This window comes from Pinus tabuliformis, chromosome 5_1, assembly GCF_031772625.1.
Source record: "Pinus tabuliformis cultivar Carrire ecotype Pingquan chromosome 5_1, CPIR1, whole genome shotgun sequence".
NCBI lineage: Eukaryota > Viridiplantae > Streptophyta > Pinopsida > Pinales > Pinaceae > Pinus > Pinus tabuliformis.
The window spans coordinates 773,273,585-773,291,475 of NC_142305.1; the positions used below are offsets into that span (position 1 = coordinate 773,273,585).

At 34.2% G+C, this 17,891-nt stretch overlaps 2 protein-coding genes across 2 annotated transcripts; one reads left to right on the forward strand and one right to left on the reverse strand.

Annotated features, from left to right (window-relative positions):
• Positions 1 to 3,168: 3,168 nt before the first annotated feature.
• On the forward strand, positions 3,169 to 3,579 carry LOC149167220 (uncharacterized). The gene has a single exon (XM_089430410.1). It carries the CDS (start codon positions 3,169 to 3,171, stop codon positions 3,577 to 3,579), a length of 411 nt encoding a protein of 136 aa, XP_089286536.1.
• A 10,664-nt stretch (positions 3,580 to 14,243) lies between these two features.
• LOC149167221 (gibberellic acid methyltransferase 2-like) lies at positions 14,244 to 15,724 on the reverse strand. The gene is made up of 3 exons (XM_089431482.1): positions 15,073 to 15,724; positions 14,704 to 14,985; positions 14,244 to 14,615 (listed from the first exon to the last, which is right to left on the reverse strand). The coding sequence occupies exons 1-3, from the start codon at positions 15,640 to 15,642 to the stop codon at positions 14,244 to 14,246; spliced, it is 1,224 nt and encodes a 407-aa protein (XP_089287608.1). The 5' UTR covers positions 15,643 to 15,724.
• Positions 15,725 to 17,891: the final 2,167 nt, after the last annotated feature.

Sequence of the window (17,891 nt, forward strand, 5' to 3'; positions counted from 1 at the left end):
GGTACAACAAGAGGAAAATGATATCCATGGACAAAGTACAACTTATTGAGAAGCTTTGCATCAATGAGACAAGTGGATGAGAGAAACATAAAATTTGGAAGCTCTGAGAATTGGAGGCAACATCAATAATAATATAACAAGGATGAATGAATATTTAAAACATAAGTTTTGGTTCCTAGAGGATTCAAAAATTGATGACTAATGACAAGGAGGTCATGAATTTTTTCTACCTTGGGAGTGATGCATAAGAATTAGAGCTTCCTAATGTCATCAAGCTTTTTGAAGAAAACACTCCAAGAGGGGTTCAACATTGAAAAAAAATTCTAATGCGTTATTTATAAATAATTTTAGCTTTTTTATTATTATAGAAATTATGAGTCCTAGTTTTAGAAAAGATATGGATAGGTAAGATTTTGTCCATAAGGAAAAAAATATCTTCCTTGAAAAGCATGAGCGGTTTAGGGAATAAATCATATAGTGATTTATGGATCTAGGAAAATATAATTTGTTTCTAAAAGTTGTATTTAATCATTATAAGCCTAAGGTAAAAGCCAATTGCCAAATGAATGTAGGAGGCCATAGTGAGTGAATAAAGAGAAAAAAATGTTTTTGATATTTGTATATATAGTACTTGTGATGATGAAGGAGAAAAAGATTCATCATATCGTTATGTGTCTCTCTCTCTATTATTTATGAATGCATTTGAGATTTGGTGAATATTTACTAATGTGAGGTTAACTAAATATGTACATGCACGTTGATAGAAGACAATCTATCTATATGAGTGACTCTAAGGAGAATAAATGATACTGATAAGACTTGTTTAGAGAAGCGCGAGGTAGAATTCCCATTTGGAATTGTAGTTAAGATCGAGATTCAATTTGGGTAGAACATATATATGTTCTAAATTATGTAGAAGTATCCATAACTTGGAAGAATCTGATGACAAATTACAGATTTCAGTGTGAGTAAATATTGTAGAACAAGTAGAATGCTTATTTTGATAAATTCTTTCGAATTAATCACATCATGACTTTTTGGTCGATGTTTCGAACCATCTAATGTGGTTCATCATCAGGACAAAGGTGAAAAAATTAGCCAGTGAGAATGTCTAAATAGTAAGGATGCATCTATTACAGAGTTAGCTTGTTAGGAAATAGTTGTTATCAATTAGCCGTTAAAAAATATATTATTATTTTGTTATGTTTTATTTTAATTTATTAATATTTTTAATTAAAATAATATTGAATTCAAAATTAGTTATATTAATTTAATAATATAACAAGAATGGAATATTTCTAAATATATAATTAATATTATTAAAAATGAATAATATTCAGCAATTATATTTAAATATTATTATATTAAGAGATTGGATAATATTTTAATAGGGAGGTCAAAGAGGATATAAATTGCAATATAAAAGTAAAAATAATCAATTATTAATTATTATATTTATTAAAAAAATATATGAAAAGAGGGTAGGGATCCAACTTCTACTTAACTTCCAACCATCGTCCCTGTTAAGATTAATAACACATTTTTCAATTTCAATGGCTTCTCGAAGCTTCCTATGATGCAAGTGATCAATCTTGGCGATGACCCGAGAATCCTCGATGCAGACACACTGATTAGATTTCACTGCATGTTCAGCTAAAGCTGAGGAACGAGAGCGGTTGTGCTTAATATCTGTTGCATGTTCTTGGATTCTCTAGTTAATGGGGCGACCCGTTTCCCAATGTAGGGAATCCCACAAGAACATGGGATGGACTATACCCCATTCATATCTTGAAATTGATTAATTTTTTTTAATAATTGATTATTTTACTTTTATATTGCAATTTATATCCTCTTTGACCTTCCTATTAAAATATTATCCAATCTTTTAATATAATAATATTTAATATAATTGTTGAATATTATTCATTTTTAATAATATTAATTATATATTTACAAATATTCAATTCTTATTATATTATTAAATTAATCTAACTAATTTTGAATTCAATATTGTTTTAATTAAAAATATTAATAAATTAAAGTAAAACATAACAAAATAATAATAAATTTATTCAACTAAATTTTTTAATGGCTAATTCATAACAGCTATTTCCTAACGGCGAACTCTAGAACAGATGCATCCTTGCTATTTAAACATTGTGACTAACTGGTTTTTCACCTTTGTCGTGATGATGAATCACATTAGATGGTTCACACCAAAAACTCAAGATGTGATTAATCGGAAAAAAATTACCAAAACCATTATGGATCACAAAAGTCTAAAATCAAGCAAGTAGAATACTTGTTGATGATAAACAATTCCCTGGAGCATTGCAAAATAAGAGAGTTCTATTTAAACATTGTGATTAACTGATTTTTTCACATTTGTCCTAGTGATGAACCACACTAGATGGTTCGAAACATCACCAAAACTCAAGATGTGATTAATCCGAATCTTTTTTTATCAAAATCAATATGGATAGCAGTAAAATACTTGTTAATGATAAACAATTCCATGGAGCATCGCAAGATAAGGGAGTTACCAAAAAAAAGTGTATGATCACCTTGTATAACAACAAATTAACATCTTAAAAAATAAATTAAAACATATAAAAAAATTGAATTTTCTAATATTAATACCCGAAAAACATATATATATATATAAAATTTAAAATTATAAATAAGCCGCACATAAACATTTTAATTTAAAATCAAACTGAAATTGAATTATTTATATCAAAATATCATAATTTTCACAAAAGCCTCGTATGTTTCTGCAAATATACTCTTTTTTTTCAGGGCAAATATACTCCTTATTGCTAATATAATATAGCTTATATAATTTATCTATATAAACCCCATAATTTCAAATTTTAGATAATCACATATTTATTAATATATTAATATATTAATAAATAAGCAATATATTTTTATTTTTAATTCACCATTAACTAATAACAATATAAGTGCCTACCAGTCGGTCGGATGCTTGCTGGTTGATCGGCCCACCTGACGGGAAGTCGATATATAGCGTTATATTCTTTAGGAAGGATTAAATTAAGTTTTGATGGGGCATCGAAAGGTAACCCCGGACAAGCAGGTCTGGGAGGCATTTTTAGGGATAGTAGTGGGTCTACAAGATGGATATATGCTGATTTTGGGGGAGACATGACGAATAATGAGGCGGAGCTGTGGGCCGTTTACCAGGGACTGCGTATCGCGGTTAGAAATAGATATTTGAATCTGGAAATTGTCGGAGACTCCAGGATTGTGGTAGACATGTTGAGAAAACTAAGGGATGGCAAGTGCTGGGACCATGTTGCAAGAAGCTGGAGGACCGCAGGAATAATACAAGACATTGAAGGATTGCTGCGGGGGATTGAATACACGATTATTAACCATGTATTACGAGATGGAAACAGGGCAGCGGACCTTATGGCGAATTGGGGAAGTGGAGGCGTGGATAGGCGGATCGATAGTAGTTGGAGGTTGGTAAAAGACGATCCGCGGTGGACAGAGTTAAACGATATATTAAACCGGGATTTACATGATGCGACTGTGCCAGCGGGGAATACATAACCACCTACGGATTATGACAAGGAGGGATACACGTACCATAGCTCATGATGGTGGAGAGAGTTTGCAGGTTCGCGCGTATGGTATTAATACTCAGATCGGTTGGAGTAATAAACCCAAGGCCCCATTGATCATTCCAAGAAGGAAATGGGACTGGGAACCGAGGACGAGAGGACACCCTGTCAGAGTGATGGCGATTGAATCCAATTATGAAAACACAAATGGATTGCGGAGTAATGACGAATTTGGGTTGCAACGAAGCTATAGGAAACCAAGGTGGCCGATTGGCAATGCATTCAGCTTTGCATGCATGCGAATGAATTGGAGTTGGGGATTAATTGGGAACTGTAGGGCGGGGAAGAGCAGTGAGAGGTTTTCGGTGCTAACGGGGGACGAGGAAATGGCGGAGGGTCAGGATAGGGATGTAGGGCGCTGGACGAGGAGCAAGGAGGCCAGTCGAGAGGCGAAAGGCAAGAACCAGGTAGAGGAGACCATCAGGAAAATTATGCTTAATATTTCAGATGATTCAGAGACGGATTTTGACATAAGGGACTATCTTGTGGATGAAGAACCCCGGCGTGGACAAGAAAGTAAAGATAGGCGGGGAAAGGGACAGAGGAATGAGGATGAAGACCGGGAAGAAGATGAGGAGTATGAGGAAGCGGGGGAGCGACAGGTGGGTGGCCGCCGGGGGAGGAGACGGGGAATGCGCGGGCAGAAGAAGGAATTTGTCAGCCAGCGGGGCAGAGGGAGTCTGAGCGGGCGAGGAGGAAGAGGGGGCAGGACTGCAAGAGCTGAGTTTGAGGAAGAGACGGTTAGTGAGGCCAGAGGTAGGAAGCGAGGTAAGAGAGATATGAAAAAGAAATTGCAGGAGGCAGAAGAGGCTTATCATCAAAACACTCACCCAAACATTCGAAGAATTATTGAACATTTGGAAGAGGAAGCAATGCAGGAACATTCAGGGTCAGAAATGGAGGATTGGGAGTCATATTTGCCTGATCCAGGACATACAAGAGGGAGGATGACATTATACAAACAATCTTTGCATGTCTATTGGGGCATGAAAAGATTATTAGCTAAAGCACTTGAACAGGTAGCCATGGAAATGGTAGAATTGGCTCAGGGTATACCTGTCATGAAGAAGGAGCTGAAAAATCTTCAAGTCACCTTAATGATGCAAGATAGGAAGATGGATGAGATCCTGAAGTTTCTTCAAGCTAGTGGCATGGGTGTTAAGACTGAGAACGAAGCCAATCTGGAGACACGGACTTAGCAGAAGATGGAGCAGCTGAAAAGAGGTTTTTTTGCTTTCAGTTTTATTTAGATATACTTGTTATGCATGACTCAAATGATACTTAGTTTGACTGTAGGAAGAGTAGATGGATATATAGCATGGGGAGAAAGACTGTTGGTACTCTATTTTTGGATAAATGGATATATAGCATGGGTAGAAAGACTGATGGTATTTTATTTTTGGATGGCTGTTAAGAATTTCAGGTGGTCAAGAAACCCGGTTTCCCTTCGGGGCGGGTTGAGACCGGCCCATATGTATATGTTTCCTATGTTACAGTAATAGAAATGCAGAATCACGCCTTTGCTTACAAAAAAAAAACATCCTTAGTACCAAGGAGAGATGCCAGGGGACTTGTCTTCATAGTTGGGGGATGGACATATCAAAATATCATAATTATCTGAAAAAATATCATAATTATCTGAAAAACCTCATGTGTTTGCTTATTACTAATATAATATACCTTATATAATTTATCTATATAAACTCTATAATTTCAAATTTTATATGATGGCATAGTTACTAATATATTAATAAATAAGCAATATATTTTTATTCTTAATTCACAATCAATTAGTAACAATAACAATAACGTCTCACTACAGTGAAGAAATCTTATAGAAACATTAAAATTTAATGTGTTACATATAAATATACGGTATAAACATGGCTTTTTATGGATGTATAGGTTTATTATTAGATAATGTATTTATTTAAATTTAATTAGTGGTATATACAATTCTACGTATTAACGACTTTATAGCATTGAATATATTGGTTGTCGTCAAGTGAATGAGAGCTTTGGTAAAATCTTCCGAATTTTTAATCTGCTGAGAAGGAGTCGTGGTATTTGTGGGACGATTTACCTAATTAAATGTGTATTTTTTTTCCTCTATGGCGTTTTTTTTACTGACATAAATTTATATTTATATACCTTGGTGTTTGCATATCAAGTTAATTATAAGGTAAATATTGTGAAGCTTCAAACGCTCATGAGAGAGTTTGGAACATTGAAGATAAAGGAGAGTTTGGAACATTCAAGATAAAGGAAACTTAGAACATTAACCAATTCAGGACCAGAGTAATAGGAGTTTTGAATCAGATTGGAACTTATGCAAAGGTGATTGAAAATTAGAAAATTGTGGAGAATGTTCTTAGCAACCTGCCTAAGAATTTCAAGATAGTTGACATGGCCATAAAGGAGTCCAAATATATGTCTGAACTGAAAATAGAGGAACTAATTGGATTTCTTTTGTCCCATGAATTAAGAAAAGGCATCGATTAACAGAGGAAAAGGAAGCAAAGGTATATATCAATGAGAAAATGGTAATCATTAAGAAAATCGAAGAACTACACCATAATAGTCAAGACAATCAAATTAGCCTAGACACTCTCAAAATATGAGGGGAAAAGGTTGAAGATGGATAGACAATTCCAAGGTCCGATGCTACTGCTAAAAAAACTTTTACAGGATTTTTTTATAGAATAATCAAGAGAATGAAGCAGTTGATAGAATGTATATCCATCTCCCTTGATAAATGAATAGGTGGGAAGTTTAGGATAACAAGTCTCTCCATCAAGAATACCAAGGTATTAGGTGCAAAGACAAGAAGATATTTGTTTCTGGAAAAGAGTGAGTAAATTCAATAAGAAATCATAGAAATAGGTCTTTTTCTATTGGTGAGTCACAAGACTATATGAAAAATCAGAGAACAAAGAGCTTAAGGGAAATATACTAGTATGGTGACATGGATTAGTGAGCGAATTTTGTCTTATTATCCTATTGACCTACTTATTTTGAAGAGGCATCGAAAGAATATCTTTCGATACAAGCCACAAATGAAGAGATGAAAAAAACGTCTTATTATCCTATTGACCTACTTATTTTGAAGAGGCATCGAAAGAATATCTTTCGATACAAGCCACAAATGAAGAGATAAAAGTTTTTTTCAGAGAAAAAAAAGCAGTATGTATTATATTGAGGCAATATAAATGCTATCATAAGGTACAAATAAGTGGAAGACTATGATGCAGGACATTTGAGAAGTTTAGATGTCAATGCAGTTCCCAAATACAGAAAGATAGATGCCTACATCAAAGATGAGCAGGAATATTGACCAACATATACATTCACATTAATAGAGATGAAAGAAATAAAGCATGTGATGTTGTTGATCTTGAAGTGGATAAAACAAACCATGGTGCTAAGTGGGTGTATCTAGACAAAATTATATGAACTAACTTTTATCATTTGTGACAATAATTCAGCATCGCATTGTCAAAAAGCCATCTATTTCACAAGAAAAGAAACACATTGACACTTTCTATCGTTTCATTCATGAATTTATCAACACTAGTGATATTCTTGATTTTTTTTTTAATTTAAAATAAAATACTAAACATTTTTAATATTAATAAATATAATAGTTGAGCTTAAAAAAAGTGTTAGAAATAATCTCATTAAGGTGATGAGGAGTGGTCACTCCAAATTAATTTTACAAATGTAAATTTTAACACATTATTTAACACAAATTGACGGATCACAAAAGAAATTAATATTATTTAACAAATTTGTAATTTTTTTCAATTAAATAGTCTATATTAAGAACAGTCGTAAAGTCCATTGTTAAATATTTCAATCTTAAATGGATAGAAGATTGTTAAAAGCCTCATTCAATTAAAATAGTTTTTATTTAAACGTGTAATTTCTATATTTAACCCTTTTTTTTTTAATTATGAGGTTTTGAAAAGTTTTATAGTTATATTTGGATTTAAGTTGTTCAGAATTTAACAGTATTTTATTAAAACCACAATATTTTTACCATTTAAAAAAAAAAATATTAAATCTATATATAATAAAAAAAATAAAAATTAAACAACACAGATCAAAATTTCACTATAAAATTTTTCACCAAATTCTAATTACCAAAAACCACACTTAAAAACAACTCATTTAAATAAATTCTATTTAAACCTTACACAAATCGAGTAGTAATCAACCTCAAACCAAACAACGTAACATCGCTGATTCCTATTTATGATTTTCCGTTCCAATCGGATGGCTACAGGGTATATATATTATTAACATCTTTCACGCGATTCCGTGAATAATTAATATTATTTATTTTATTTCTTTTTTGTAAGCTAAGGAGGGACCATTCTTTTTCCATTACTTCGAATTGAAACCATTACATTTTCATGGTGGCCTCAACCCGCCCCGAGGGGAAACCGGGTCTGTTGGCCACCTTATGTTTTTGACAGCCATCCAAAAGCAAAAAATACTAATTCTTCTTGTCTAGGCTATGTAAACTAAACATTCGAAAAGATTACTACTGTTTCTTGTTTGCATTCTAAACTGAAAATAGAAACTAAGATTATCCAACCGCTTTCAAAAAACTTTAGACAACATATACATATCTTCAATTATTAATCTGCCATGACTTCCTGCTGCTCCTCTTCTTTCTTTATGCCCGGGTTGATCTCCTTTATCTGCTGCTGTATCTCTTCCAGTTTTTTATCCTGCATTATCAGAGTGACCTGAATGTTCTGCATTTCTTTCTTCAAATTTGGAATTCCCTGAGACAATTCTGCCATCTCCATGGCCACTTGTTCCATAGCCTTAGCCAACAGCCTTTTCATGACCCAGTATACATGCAAGGCCTCTTTATACAGGGTCATGCGTCCTCTCATGTTCCCTGGATCCGGGAGGAGGTATTCCCAATCTTCCATTTCTGATCCTGATTGCCCGTGAGTCGCTTCTTCCTCCAGTTGTTGAATTATCCTTCTAATGTCCTTATTGGTGTTTTCACAGTAGGCTTGCTCTCTTCTTCTTCAGTGTTTTCCTGTATTTTCTTGCTGGTGCTGGTTCATGCTCTTCCTGTATCCCTTCTGACCATCCCCTTCCTCTGCTGCGTTGTCCTCATCCCCGTCCTGCTCTTCCTCTGCTCCTGTAATTTCCCCTGCCTCCCCGACTCTTCATGCCCGAGGTGCTTCCGAAGTCACCTCCCTCCTCTCGCCCTTTGCTTCTCCTGTCTCCATGCTCCCTGTCCTCCTGCATTTTGTCCTTTGTTGACCCCACGTCCTTCCAAATCTTCTTCGCGGGTTGCTCCACTCTATCCTGGTCCGAATCAAACATTTCCACTTCATCTTCAGTATCGTCCTGAACTGTCTAGTACTCCTTTGTCGTTTCTCCATCCTCGATTCCTTTCCCTTTCTTTTCCTGGCTTCTCCGCCCTCTGTTGTCTTCGTCCCCTTCGTTTCTCATTCTCCTCCTCGTTGCCATTCGGTTCTTCCTTCCGGCGTTGCCTGCTTGTCTTCTCAGCCTCCTCTGCCTTTCTGTTAACCTGCCCAGAACTTTCACCACCCTACCTCTTCGCAAATCCTCTGCAAATTCATTTAACGTCCTCCTCTCTTTGTCTCGCCTTCCTTCTTTATGATGTCTTTTCCGCCAATTCTCCTCATCTCTCCTCGCCCACTTCACTTGCCACCTGCCGATTTCATCACCGCCCACCTCCCTTCGTCCTTCTTCTGTACAGTCGTTCCCACGTCCAATCTCTGCCGCATTATCTCCACCAACTTCTTCCTTCATTACCTCATCGCCGTCCCTCCTCGATATGATACTTTTTCTGGTGATCCCTATGTCCATTTTCATCATTCACTGACTACCTTTTGCCTCGTCATCCTCCCTTACCTGATCTGTATTGATTGTCCTAATCGCCGTTATTATCACCCCGATCCGGGGGGTGAATAATTAATATTATGATTCCACATTCATTTGGGCATTTATCTCACGTGGTCGGAACAGACGACTTTCGCCTCCTCATCCGTGTTCGAACCCTCGTCGCATGATAACACTGCAAAATATGTAAATATTGTGAAAAAAATGTGAAAATTAGACTAATATATAGCTTATAATTGAGGGACTGGCCCCCCTCTTAAATATTACGATTCCACATACAATTCTGTTATGGCATCGCTGTTTACTGATTTCATTTTATTATTTCGTTAATTGAAAAAAAAACAGTTGAAATAGGATACTGGACGGCTTTATTTTAACCGTCATTCAGTTTATGCTGCAATTATAAATACCGATGCTGAATCATGATTTTCTTTTTAATAATTAAATGAATAAAGAGCAATTAAATTGACTAATGGTGTAGTGAATTGATCAAAGAACAATTTAATTAAAGCGATAAGGATGGTTTTAATTTGTTATATTTAATTGAATTGATGAGATTGATTTCGATATCATTCCTTGGAATTTTTGGTACAACAAATTTTAAATAATAATTTAATTTACAACATGATGGCAGCATAAACAATTAAAAAAAATTAATCGAGTGGATGGTGACCATATTGAAAAATTGTTTTCAAACTAACAACGGAATTTTTGAATACGGTAAAGGATGGTTGATATATATATTTTGTATTTTAGTTCAGATGCTTTACAACTCAATATCAATAGTAATAGTGAGATGTAGGATAATATTTTATTTAAAATTAATAAAATTATATTTAAATTAAAGGAAGGCAATAATAATTTTTATGTTTATTTTTGGTTATAAATAAAATAATTTAATTTTTAATCAATTTTATATAAAAGATAAAATATTGGAAAGTTAAAAAAAATAAAAATTAATTTCAACATTAATTTCTAATTTTTAACATCAGCTGAATATGTAATCTATAACTGAATATTAAGTTGACACTGATTTTAATTAAATATTCTTAATTGTTTAATAAATTCTTTCTCTTTTATTTTATAAATCGTTACCTTCTCTAATAATTTGGTATTCTTTACCGTGGGTTTCCTTTAAAAGCATATGCTTTGTTTGCCAAGTTCCCATTATTTATAAACCTAGTCATGTTCATTTCTATACAGCTTTCCTATGCTTTTTATTTTCTCCATACGATGAAACTTCATGCAACTTCTCGCTCTATAGAAGACTACCAGAAAACTACCTTTTAAGCAGACTTGGATGGTAAATAAAGACATATATGACGTACCATATTTATTCTTAATTAATTAGGAATGAATTGCTAATTTCTTGTTGATTTTCTTTCAAAATAGGGAGAAGACTGCAATGAAGTTGGTTGGCCTACAATTAACCAGAAATACCAATTTCCATTTGTCCATAATTATAGTACATTACATATTAGTAGTATTACCTTATTATCTATTGCTTGAGATTTGTATATTGTATATTTTTTTTATAGGATTAATGCAAAGTGTTAAATCCAAATCAAATTTGGGAATAATTTATCCATAAGTTCCATTTTTATCAGAGAAATAACTTGTAAGCTACCTCGTAAAAGGTTTAATAAAGACATCATGTTCAATATCCAATTTGTGATCAATACATGTGAGGAAATATGTATCTATTGTCGAATTTAATGGTTCATCAAATAAATCCCTACATGCTAAAACAATCGAGCTCTAGAAAGAAAAATTTAGGTTCATTTTATTGAGAATATAATATTTAAACATTCAACAATCATAGAAATCTAGGTAAGAACATGATTATAATTTAATGACAAATGAGAAGTTTAAAAAAAAAATAAAAAAATTCATACAATTACGGAGGTCCCATTCCTTACAACAATTGAGCTCTAGCAAAAAAACAATCCAGCTCTAGCAAGAAAAACTTAGGTTCATTTTATTAAGAAGATAATATTTAAACATTCAACAAGCATAGAAATCTAGGTGAGAATATGATTATAATTTAGAAATCTAGGTGAGAATATGATTATAATTTAATGACAAATGAGAAAAATTTTAGAAAAAAATTAATTTCTACATCTTTAAACATTTGTACATGAATAGAAAAGAAAAAAACACAAGAAAATGCACTGAAACAAAAATTCAGTATTAATAAGAGTGAAAGTAGTGTTTTCACATATACCGTTAATTGACTTTGCAAAACATTGCCATATTACAAAATCAATGAGTACAATTCTAGCCACCCAATTTGATGAATTTATAAAATACTAATTTTAAGAGGAAAAGATATTATGAGGCTCATAAGAAATAGATCAATATGCACTTCCACCCAATTTGATGAATTTATAAAATACTAATTTTAAAAGGAAAAGATAATATGAGGTTCATAAGAAATAGATCAATGTGCACTTCCATATTTTAGGCTTCTGCAACATGGCCTCCATGAGCAGCATGAGAATAAAATTAATGAATACAACTCTAGCAACTGAATTTGATGAATTGGTAAAATACTATTTTTAAGAGAAAAAGATAATATGAGACACATAAGAAAGAGATCAATATGCACTTCATATTCTACAACATGGTCTCCGGGAGTAGTATGAGAATCTTGTGATCCACTCACTTGTTGCTTGAGTGGCGATACTAGGGACATGATATATTTGTTGCTTGAGTGGCGATACTAGGGACATGATATATGATTGATTTGAGATAGATCAATGTGCACTTCCATATTTTAAGAAGAACATGTTTAGCTTCAACAACATGGTCTCCCAGAGTAGCATGAGAATTTTGTGATCCACTCACTTGTTGCTTGAGTGGCAATATTAGGGACATAATATATGATTGATTTGACCCTGAAAGGAGCACTGCCACTTAAGTGACCTTTCTCTTCTTTGAGTATTTTTGAGCTACAAATAAATCACCCTTATTATCATCTACCAAAAGCTGGAGAAGTGTTCTAACATGCAACACCAAACAAATCAGAGTAACACTCCAAATTATCTTACAATAAGAGAGCAAGTGCAAAATTTGGAATGACTAGAAGTTTGAATTTAGAATACCAAAGGCATTTGAGCCTGACTTTGCAAATCGCAATGTCTTTGAGTTGCTGGCAAAATATCGGAAAACCCATCTCGTGTTCAATGATGACATTTAGGTTTGCCTACAATGACTGATTATGTTGGCTATCTTATAACGCAACCTATGTAACAAAGCCACAACTTGTCAATCAGTGAAACAGTATCCAAATACTGAGAACTAAATATGTTCATGTTTATTTAAAATCTTGACTGTGTTGGGATTAGGGATGTGACTATCTAGTTTTTCAATAAAGAATCAGGGTGCATCTTTGGTATTTCAGGGGACAGTTGCAATGCTTATGGAGGGGTTGGTTGCATCATTAAAGGCGACAGGCGGAATATTGGTTGATGATACCTTCCACTTCCTAGGAGCTGGAGAGATAAACCCAGCTCTATGTGTGAACCATGAAAATAAGACAGAGACCAGTTACTTTACAGTAATTGAAAATATTGGTGACCTTATCTTCCAAGCTTGCATGCAGAATTTCTAGGTCAGGCACCAATTTGTATTGCAGAGCTGGGTTTATGACAGCCTCCAACCGATGCAGTATTATATCTTTTCAACCTACACAGTATTATAATAAAGTTTCTGAGCCAAATTGCTTTCAAAATTATGACTCTTTCTAAAGTGATTAGTCGAAGTTGTGGGCAATTTTTATTTCCAATTTCTTTCTTATCTAGATTGGAGGAAGCTTCGTTGTACTAGTTTCGAAGCTCCATTTCCACTCTCTAATACTGCCTAAACTCGTCTTCCTCTGACCTTTTTAAAACTTTTGTGCGTTCTGTATCTTTACTTTCAAGAGCACGTCTGGTGTCTAGGAATTTCTTAGAACTTTCCTGTGATAATCACTAACGCATTCACATGTCTATAAATTTGAATTTAGAATACCAATGATCAAGAACGCATTCGGAGGTCTTGAATTTTGAATTTAGAATACCAATGATCAAGAACGCATTCACATGTCTAGAAATTTGAATTTAGAATACCAATGATCAAGAACGCATTCGGAGGTCTTGAATTTTGAATTTAGAATACCAATGATCAAGAACGCATTCACATGTCTAGAAGTTTGAATTTAGAAAACCAAAGCCATTTGGGCCAAGCATTTTATGATCCTTAGTGGTTTTATGATCTGAAAAAACATTCTTTAAACTATTGTTGTATTAGCAAAAATTGCAATATTTAAAATTTATTTTCAACTCTGGAAAAGCCCATCAGAAAAATACAGAGACTGGACTTCCTACTGGGCAGGGGCTTGTTTTAGCAACCCATCTTGTTACTGCATAGGAAGTTTAATGAGTTTTAATCATTTCCAAGCATCATTGTTAAATACTTAATAGCTAAAGCTGACCCATAGCCTCGCTCGATAGATTTCTGTTGAAAAACAAGAACGAAATAACAAATGAAATCGCTCACAGTCATGCCCGACAGAATTATATGTGAAATCGACGCATTAATTAATTATAACAAACAGTAAGAAATGGCCCCAACATAAACACATCATCGCCATTGTTGGATTGGATTCCATTTGATTAAACCGCATAGACGAATTGGTGAATTTACAATTGGTCTAACTTATTTCTTCACGAGAGCAGCGATAATGCAAGTGGCATAACGGGAGGGATGAATAATCCTCTTTTCCAAGAACTCCCCCGACCTGCTCTCCAATCTCTGAAACAGTGCGTCAGCTTTCTCTGATCCGATCTTCTGTTCGACGAGGCTTCCTACAAAGCTTCTCACTAGATTTGATTTCTTCTTTCCAAAACTCTGGGCGTCGTACACCCAGTCCTTGAAATCTTCTTCGCTCATGCAGCACACACCGCTGAGGACCTCCAGTCCCCTGATCTCGAAGGCCGACGACGCTTCAATGGCTTCTCTCACTTCTTCTGCGTTGGGAAAGTACCATGGCAGATTAAAACTGTCTCGGCTCTCTACCTCCACTATTCCCTTCACCCAAAAATTATTTGTGTATTAGTCCAATGAAATCTTTAATTTGGGTTTGGACATTTCAGGGCAATTTGTTTAAATTCGTTACCTCCGAGATAAGGTCGTCCCAGGCTGCTTCGAAGTCGGCACCACAGTATTCGCCCTCTGCGCTCACTTGGTGATGCGCGGGCGCTGAGTTGGGGCGACCCATTGCGCATAAGAACATGGCGCCGCCACTTGCCATTTCATGAGCTCGAGCACCAAAGAATTGGCGTAGGTCCTTCTGCGATTGCTCTGCATACGCTTTCGCTATCTCTGCTCTGTTCCCATTAATCCACACCTTTCCCCTGTTGTACGCAGGCGAGCCTTCTTGCTCCACCAATGCGGGAACCTGCAGTTACAGGGAATTAATTCAGAAAAAATGTTGATTAGTGTGAGATAGCCAACATGGCGGCCTAGAGCTGGGTTGTTAATTTACCTGAGAAAGCCAATGCAATGCCATAATAGAAAAGCAGATATGAATGCTGCCACGAGGAAACAGCACGTTGTAGAATGATCGAGGCACTCCCACCGCATAGTAGTCCAATTTCTGTTTACTTAACAGCATGAACAATCCATTGAAATCATTCGAAGGCAAATCATTGAAAAGCACCTGGAGCTCAGGAAGTGCCAAACACTGCTCGGCGCACATGCTTTTCAGTGTTTTCACCACGAAATCCACTTCCGAGACCGTGTTCATTCCAGTGGCGCAACCCAAATCTGCGATTCGTATCAGGTCAAGGTTTTGAATGGGAAGCGACTCAATTAATTGGGAAAAAGCAGGCTGAACGGCCTTGAAAACAGATCCTTGCCGGGTGGAATTGAGGGCATAACTATTGTCCCCGTTACCTGAAGTCATGTGCAGGACCTTGGCCAGATTGTCCCCCGAACTTATGGCATCGCCGTGGAAGACCCCATACACAAATTGCCCAGGATTTGGATCCTTCGATAACTTCAAATCTCTCATCATATTTCTGTTGGGCAGCCTCTCCATGGTTCCAAGCGCCATTTTGATAATCGGCAGTGGGCGACAGATACATAACAGTACTCTGATCTGCTCTGCACTGGAAGGCTGGTGTGAAGAAAATGGAATTGGACGCTCAGTTTAAAAGAGAAGGAACACTTATGGCATTCGCAGTGGGGCCGGGAATAGGAAGGGCTTTCCAATTCCGGGATATTTATTTCATGCTCGACGAGCGACAGCGCGCAATGTATGGAAAAAGAGAATATGTCGTACAAAAGTACAAATTTCGTGAGATTTTCTGTAGCTGGAATGTGGCGGTCTGATCCCACAGTCTATGAGAAAAGGCGATACGTTGTACCCAAATCCCAATTCCTCGCAATTTCCTGTGGGTGGTTTGTGGAAGTGTGTTGTCTGCTGTTTCCGCGAAGAGCGAATTATTGAAATTTTAGTGGCCTGTACAGCGAAGCGGGTCGGATATCATCAAACCGCACATTATTAAAAAATCGAACACGCAACATTTGTGTTGAAGTTTAGTCATAATCGATCGGCCATGACAGACAGACAACCGACCATAACATACAGCAAATTGGAGTTGGTGAATTATTTAAGGGCGAAGATTGATGGGTATAATCAATGTTGCAGACACATTCAGGATCGGAGAAGCTGCCCACCGCAAGATGCGGATCCACAGCACACGCCGGAGAAACTTCGTCCACCTTTGATATGATAAAATATGTTGGTTTACCTCAATTCGCCCAGCATTAACTTAGCCCTGTAGTAAAGCTGTTCGAATTGAATAATGTCCATCGATTTCCCTGTATAACTACTTTTGTGCTATCTAGCAAGATGGTTCTACTTGGATTCTTAGTTAACGACCTGGTTATGTTGGAATTCATCGAGGATTTTCCAAAATTATTTGCCATGGTTAAAACTATCTGGTTATGTTGGAATTACTTGATAGGAAAATCTTAAACTCATTGGCTAAAGTGACCCAGTTTCAGGAATCTCTCAAATTTGTAATTGACAAAAAAAAATTGACAAAACCATTTTGGCTGTTTATTAATTAAAACATACTCATTTACTTTACTGTTATATAAGTAGGAATCTAGTGAAACACGAAACGGAAGTTCCTATTTATATATTTAGGTTAAGAAAACAAATGTCTTATCTATATACTTAAGTTCCTATTTATATATTTATATTAAGAAAACAAATGTCTTATCTATATACTTAAGTTTTCAATTTTCAGAGGCATCTTTCTTAGTTAGATGTTGCAAAATAATAAATTTTTAAATAAAATATAGATTCTAGGTTTATGAATCAAAAAGGTTGATATGGTCCATTTATATCATTTACATCAATAAATTAAATTTTTAATATTAATTTTTTCACACTTTTTAATTCATATTTTTAAGTTCATATATTTATATTTAGTGAAATGGTTTATTCATTTAAGTTGATCTAATATAATTAATAAATTATTAAATTGATGACAAAATTTTAAATCCATATATTTATATTTTTATGTTGATGGGTATTTAGGGTCTTTGGTTTATAAATCAAAGATGTTGATATAGTCCACTTGTATCATTTACATCAACAAATTAAATTTTTAATATTGATTTATTTACACTTTTAAATTCATATATTTATATTTAGTGAAATGGTTTATTCATTCACATTTACCTAATATAATTATTAAATTATTATATCTATTATAAAATAATAAATAGCATTATCATAAATAAATAAACACATTTTACTAACTACCAAATCCATGACAAAATTTTAAATCGAAATATTTATATATATTTATATTTTTATGTTGATGAGTATTTTTGGTCTTTGGTTTATAAATCAAAGATGTTGATAGAGTCCACTTGTATCCTTTACATCAACAAATTAATTTTTTATTATTAATTTCTTTACACTTTTAAATTCATATGTTTATATTTAGTGAAATTGTTTATTCATTCACATTTATCTAATTTAGTTATTAAATTATTATATATATTATCAAATAATAAGTAGCATTATCATAAATAAATAAGCACATTTTCTTAATTACCAAATCGATGACAAATTTTTATATTCATATATTCATATGTTTATATTGATGGGTATTTATTGTCTTAAGTTTATGAATCAAAGATGTTAATATAGTCTACTTGTATCATTTATATCAACAAATTAAAATTTTAATATTAATTTATTTGCACTTTTAAATTCATATGTTTATATTTAGTGAAATGTTTTATTCATTCACATTTACTTAATATAATTATTAAATTATT

Excerpts from the sequence above, each read along its gene's own strand:
- LOC149167221 (XM_089431482.1), bottom strand. The coding sequence starts at position 15,642 with ATGGCGCTTGGAACCATGGAGAGGCTGCCCAACAGAAATATGATGAGA. Across the intron at positions 14,986-15,072 it reads CATTGCATTGGCTTTCTCAG|GTTCCCGCATTGGTGGAGCA; the intron begins GTAAATTAACAA and ends CTGTAACTGCAG. Across the intron at positions 14,616-14,703 it reads GGGACGACCTTATCTCGGAG|GGAATAGTGGAGGTAGAGAG; the intron begins GTAACGAATTTA and ends TTTTGGGTGAAG.
- LOC149167220 (XM_089430410.1), top strand. The coding sequence starts at position 3,169 with ATGACGAATAATGAGGCGGAGCTGTGGGCCGTTTACCAGGGACTGCGT.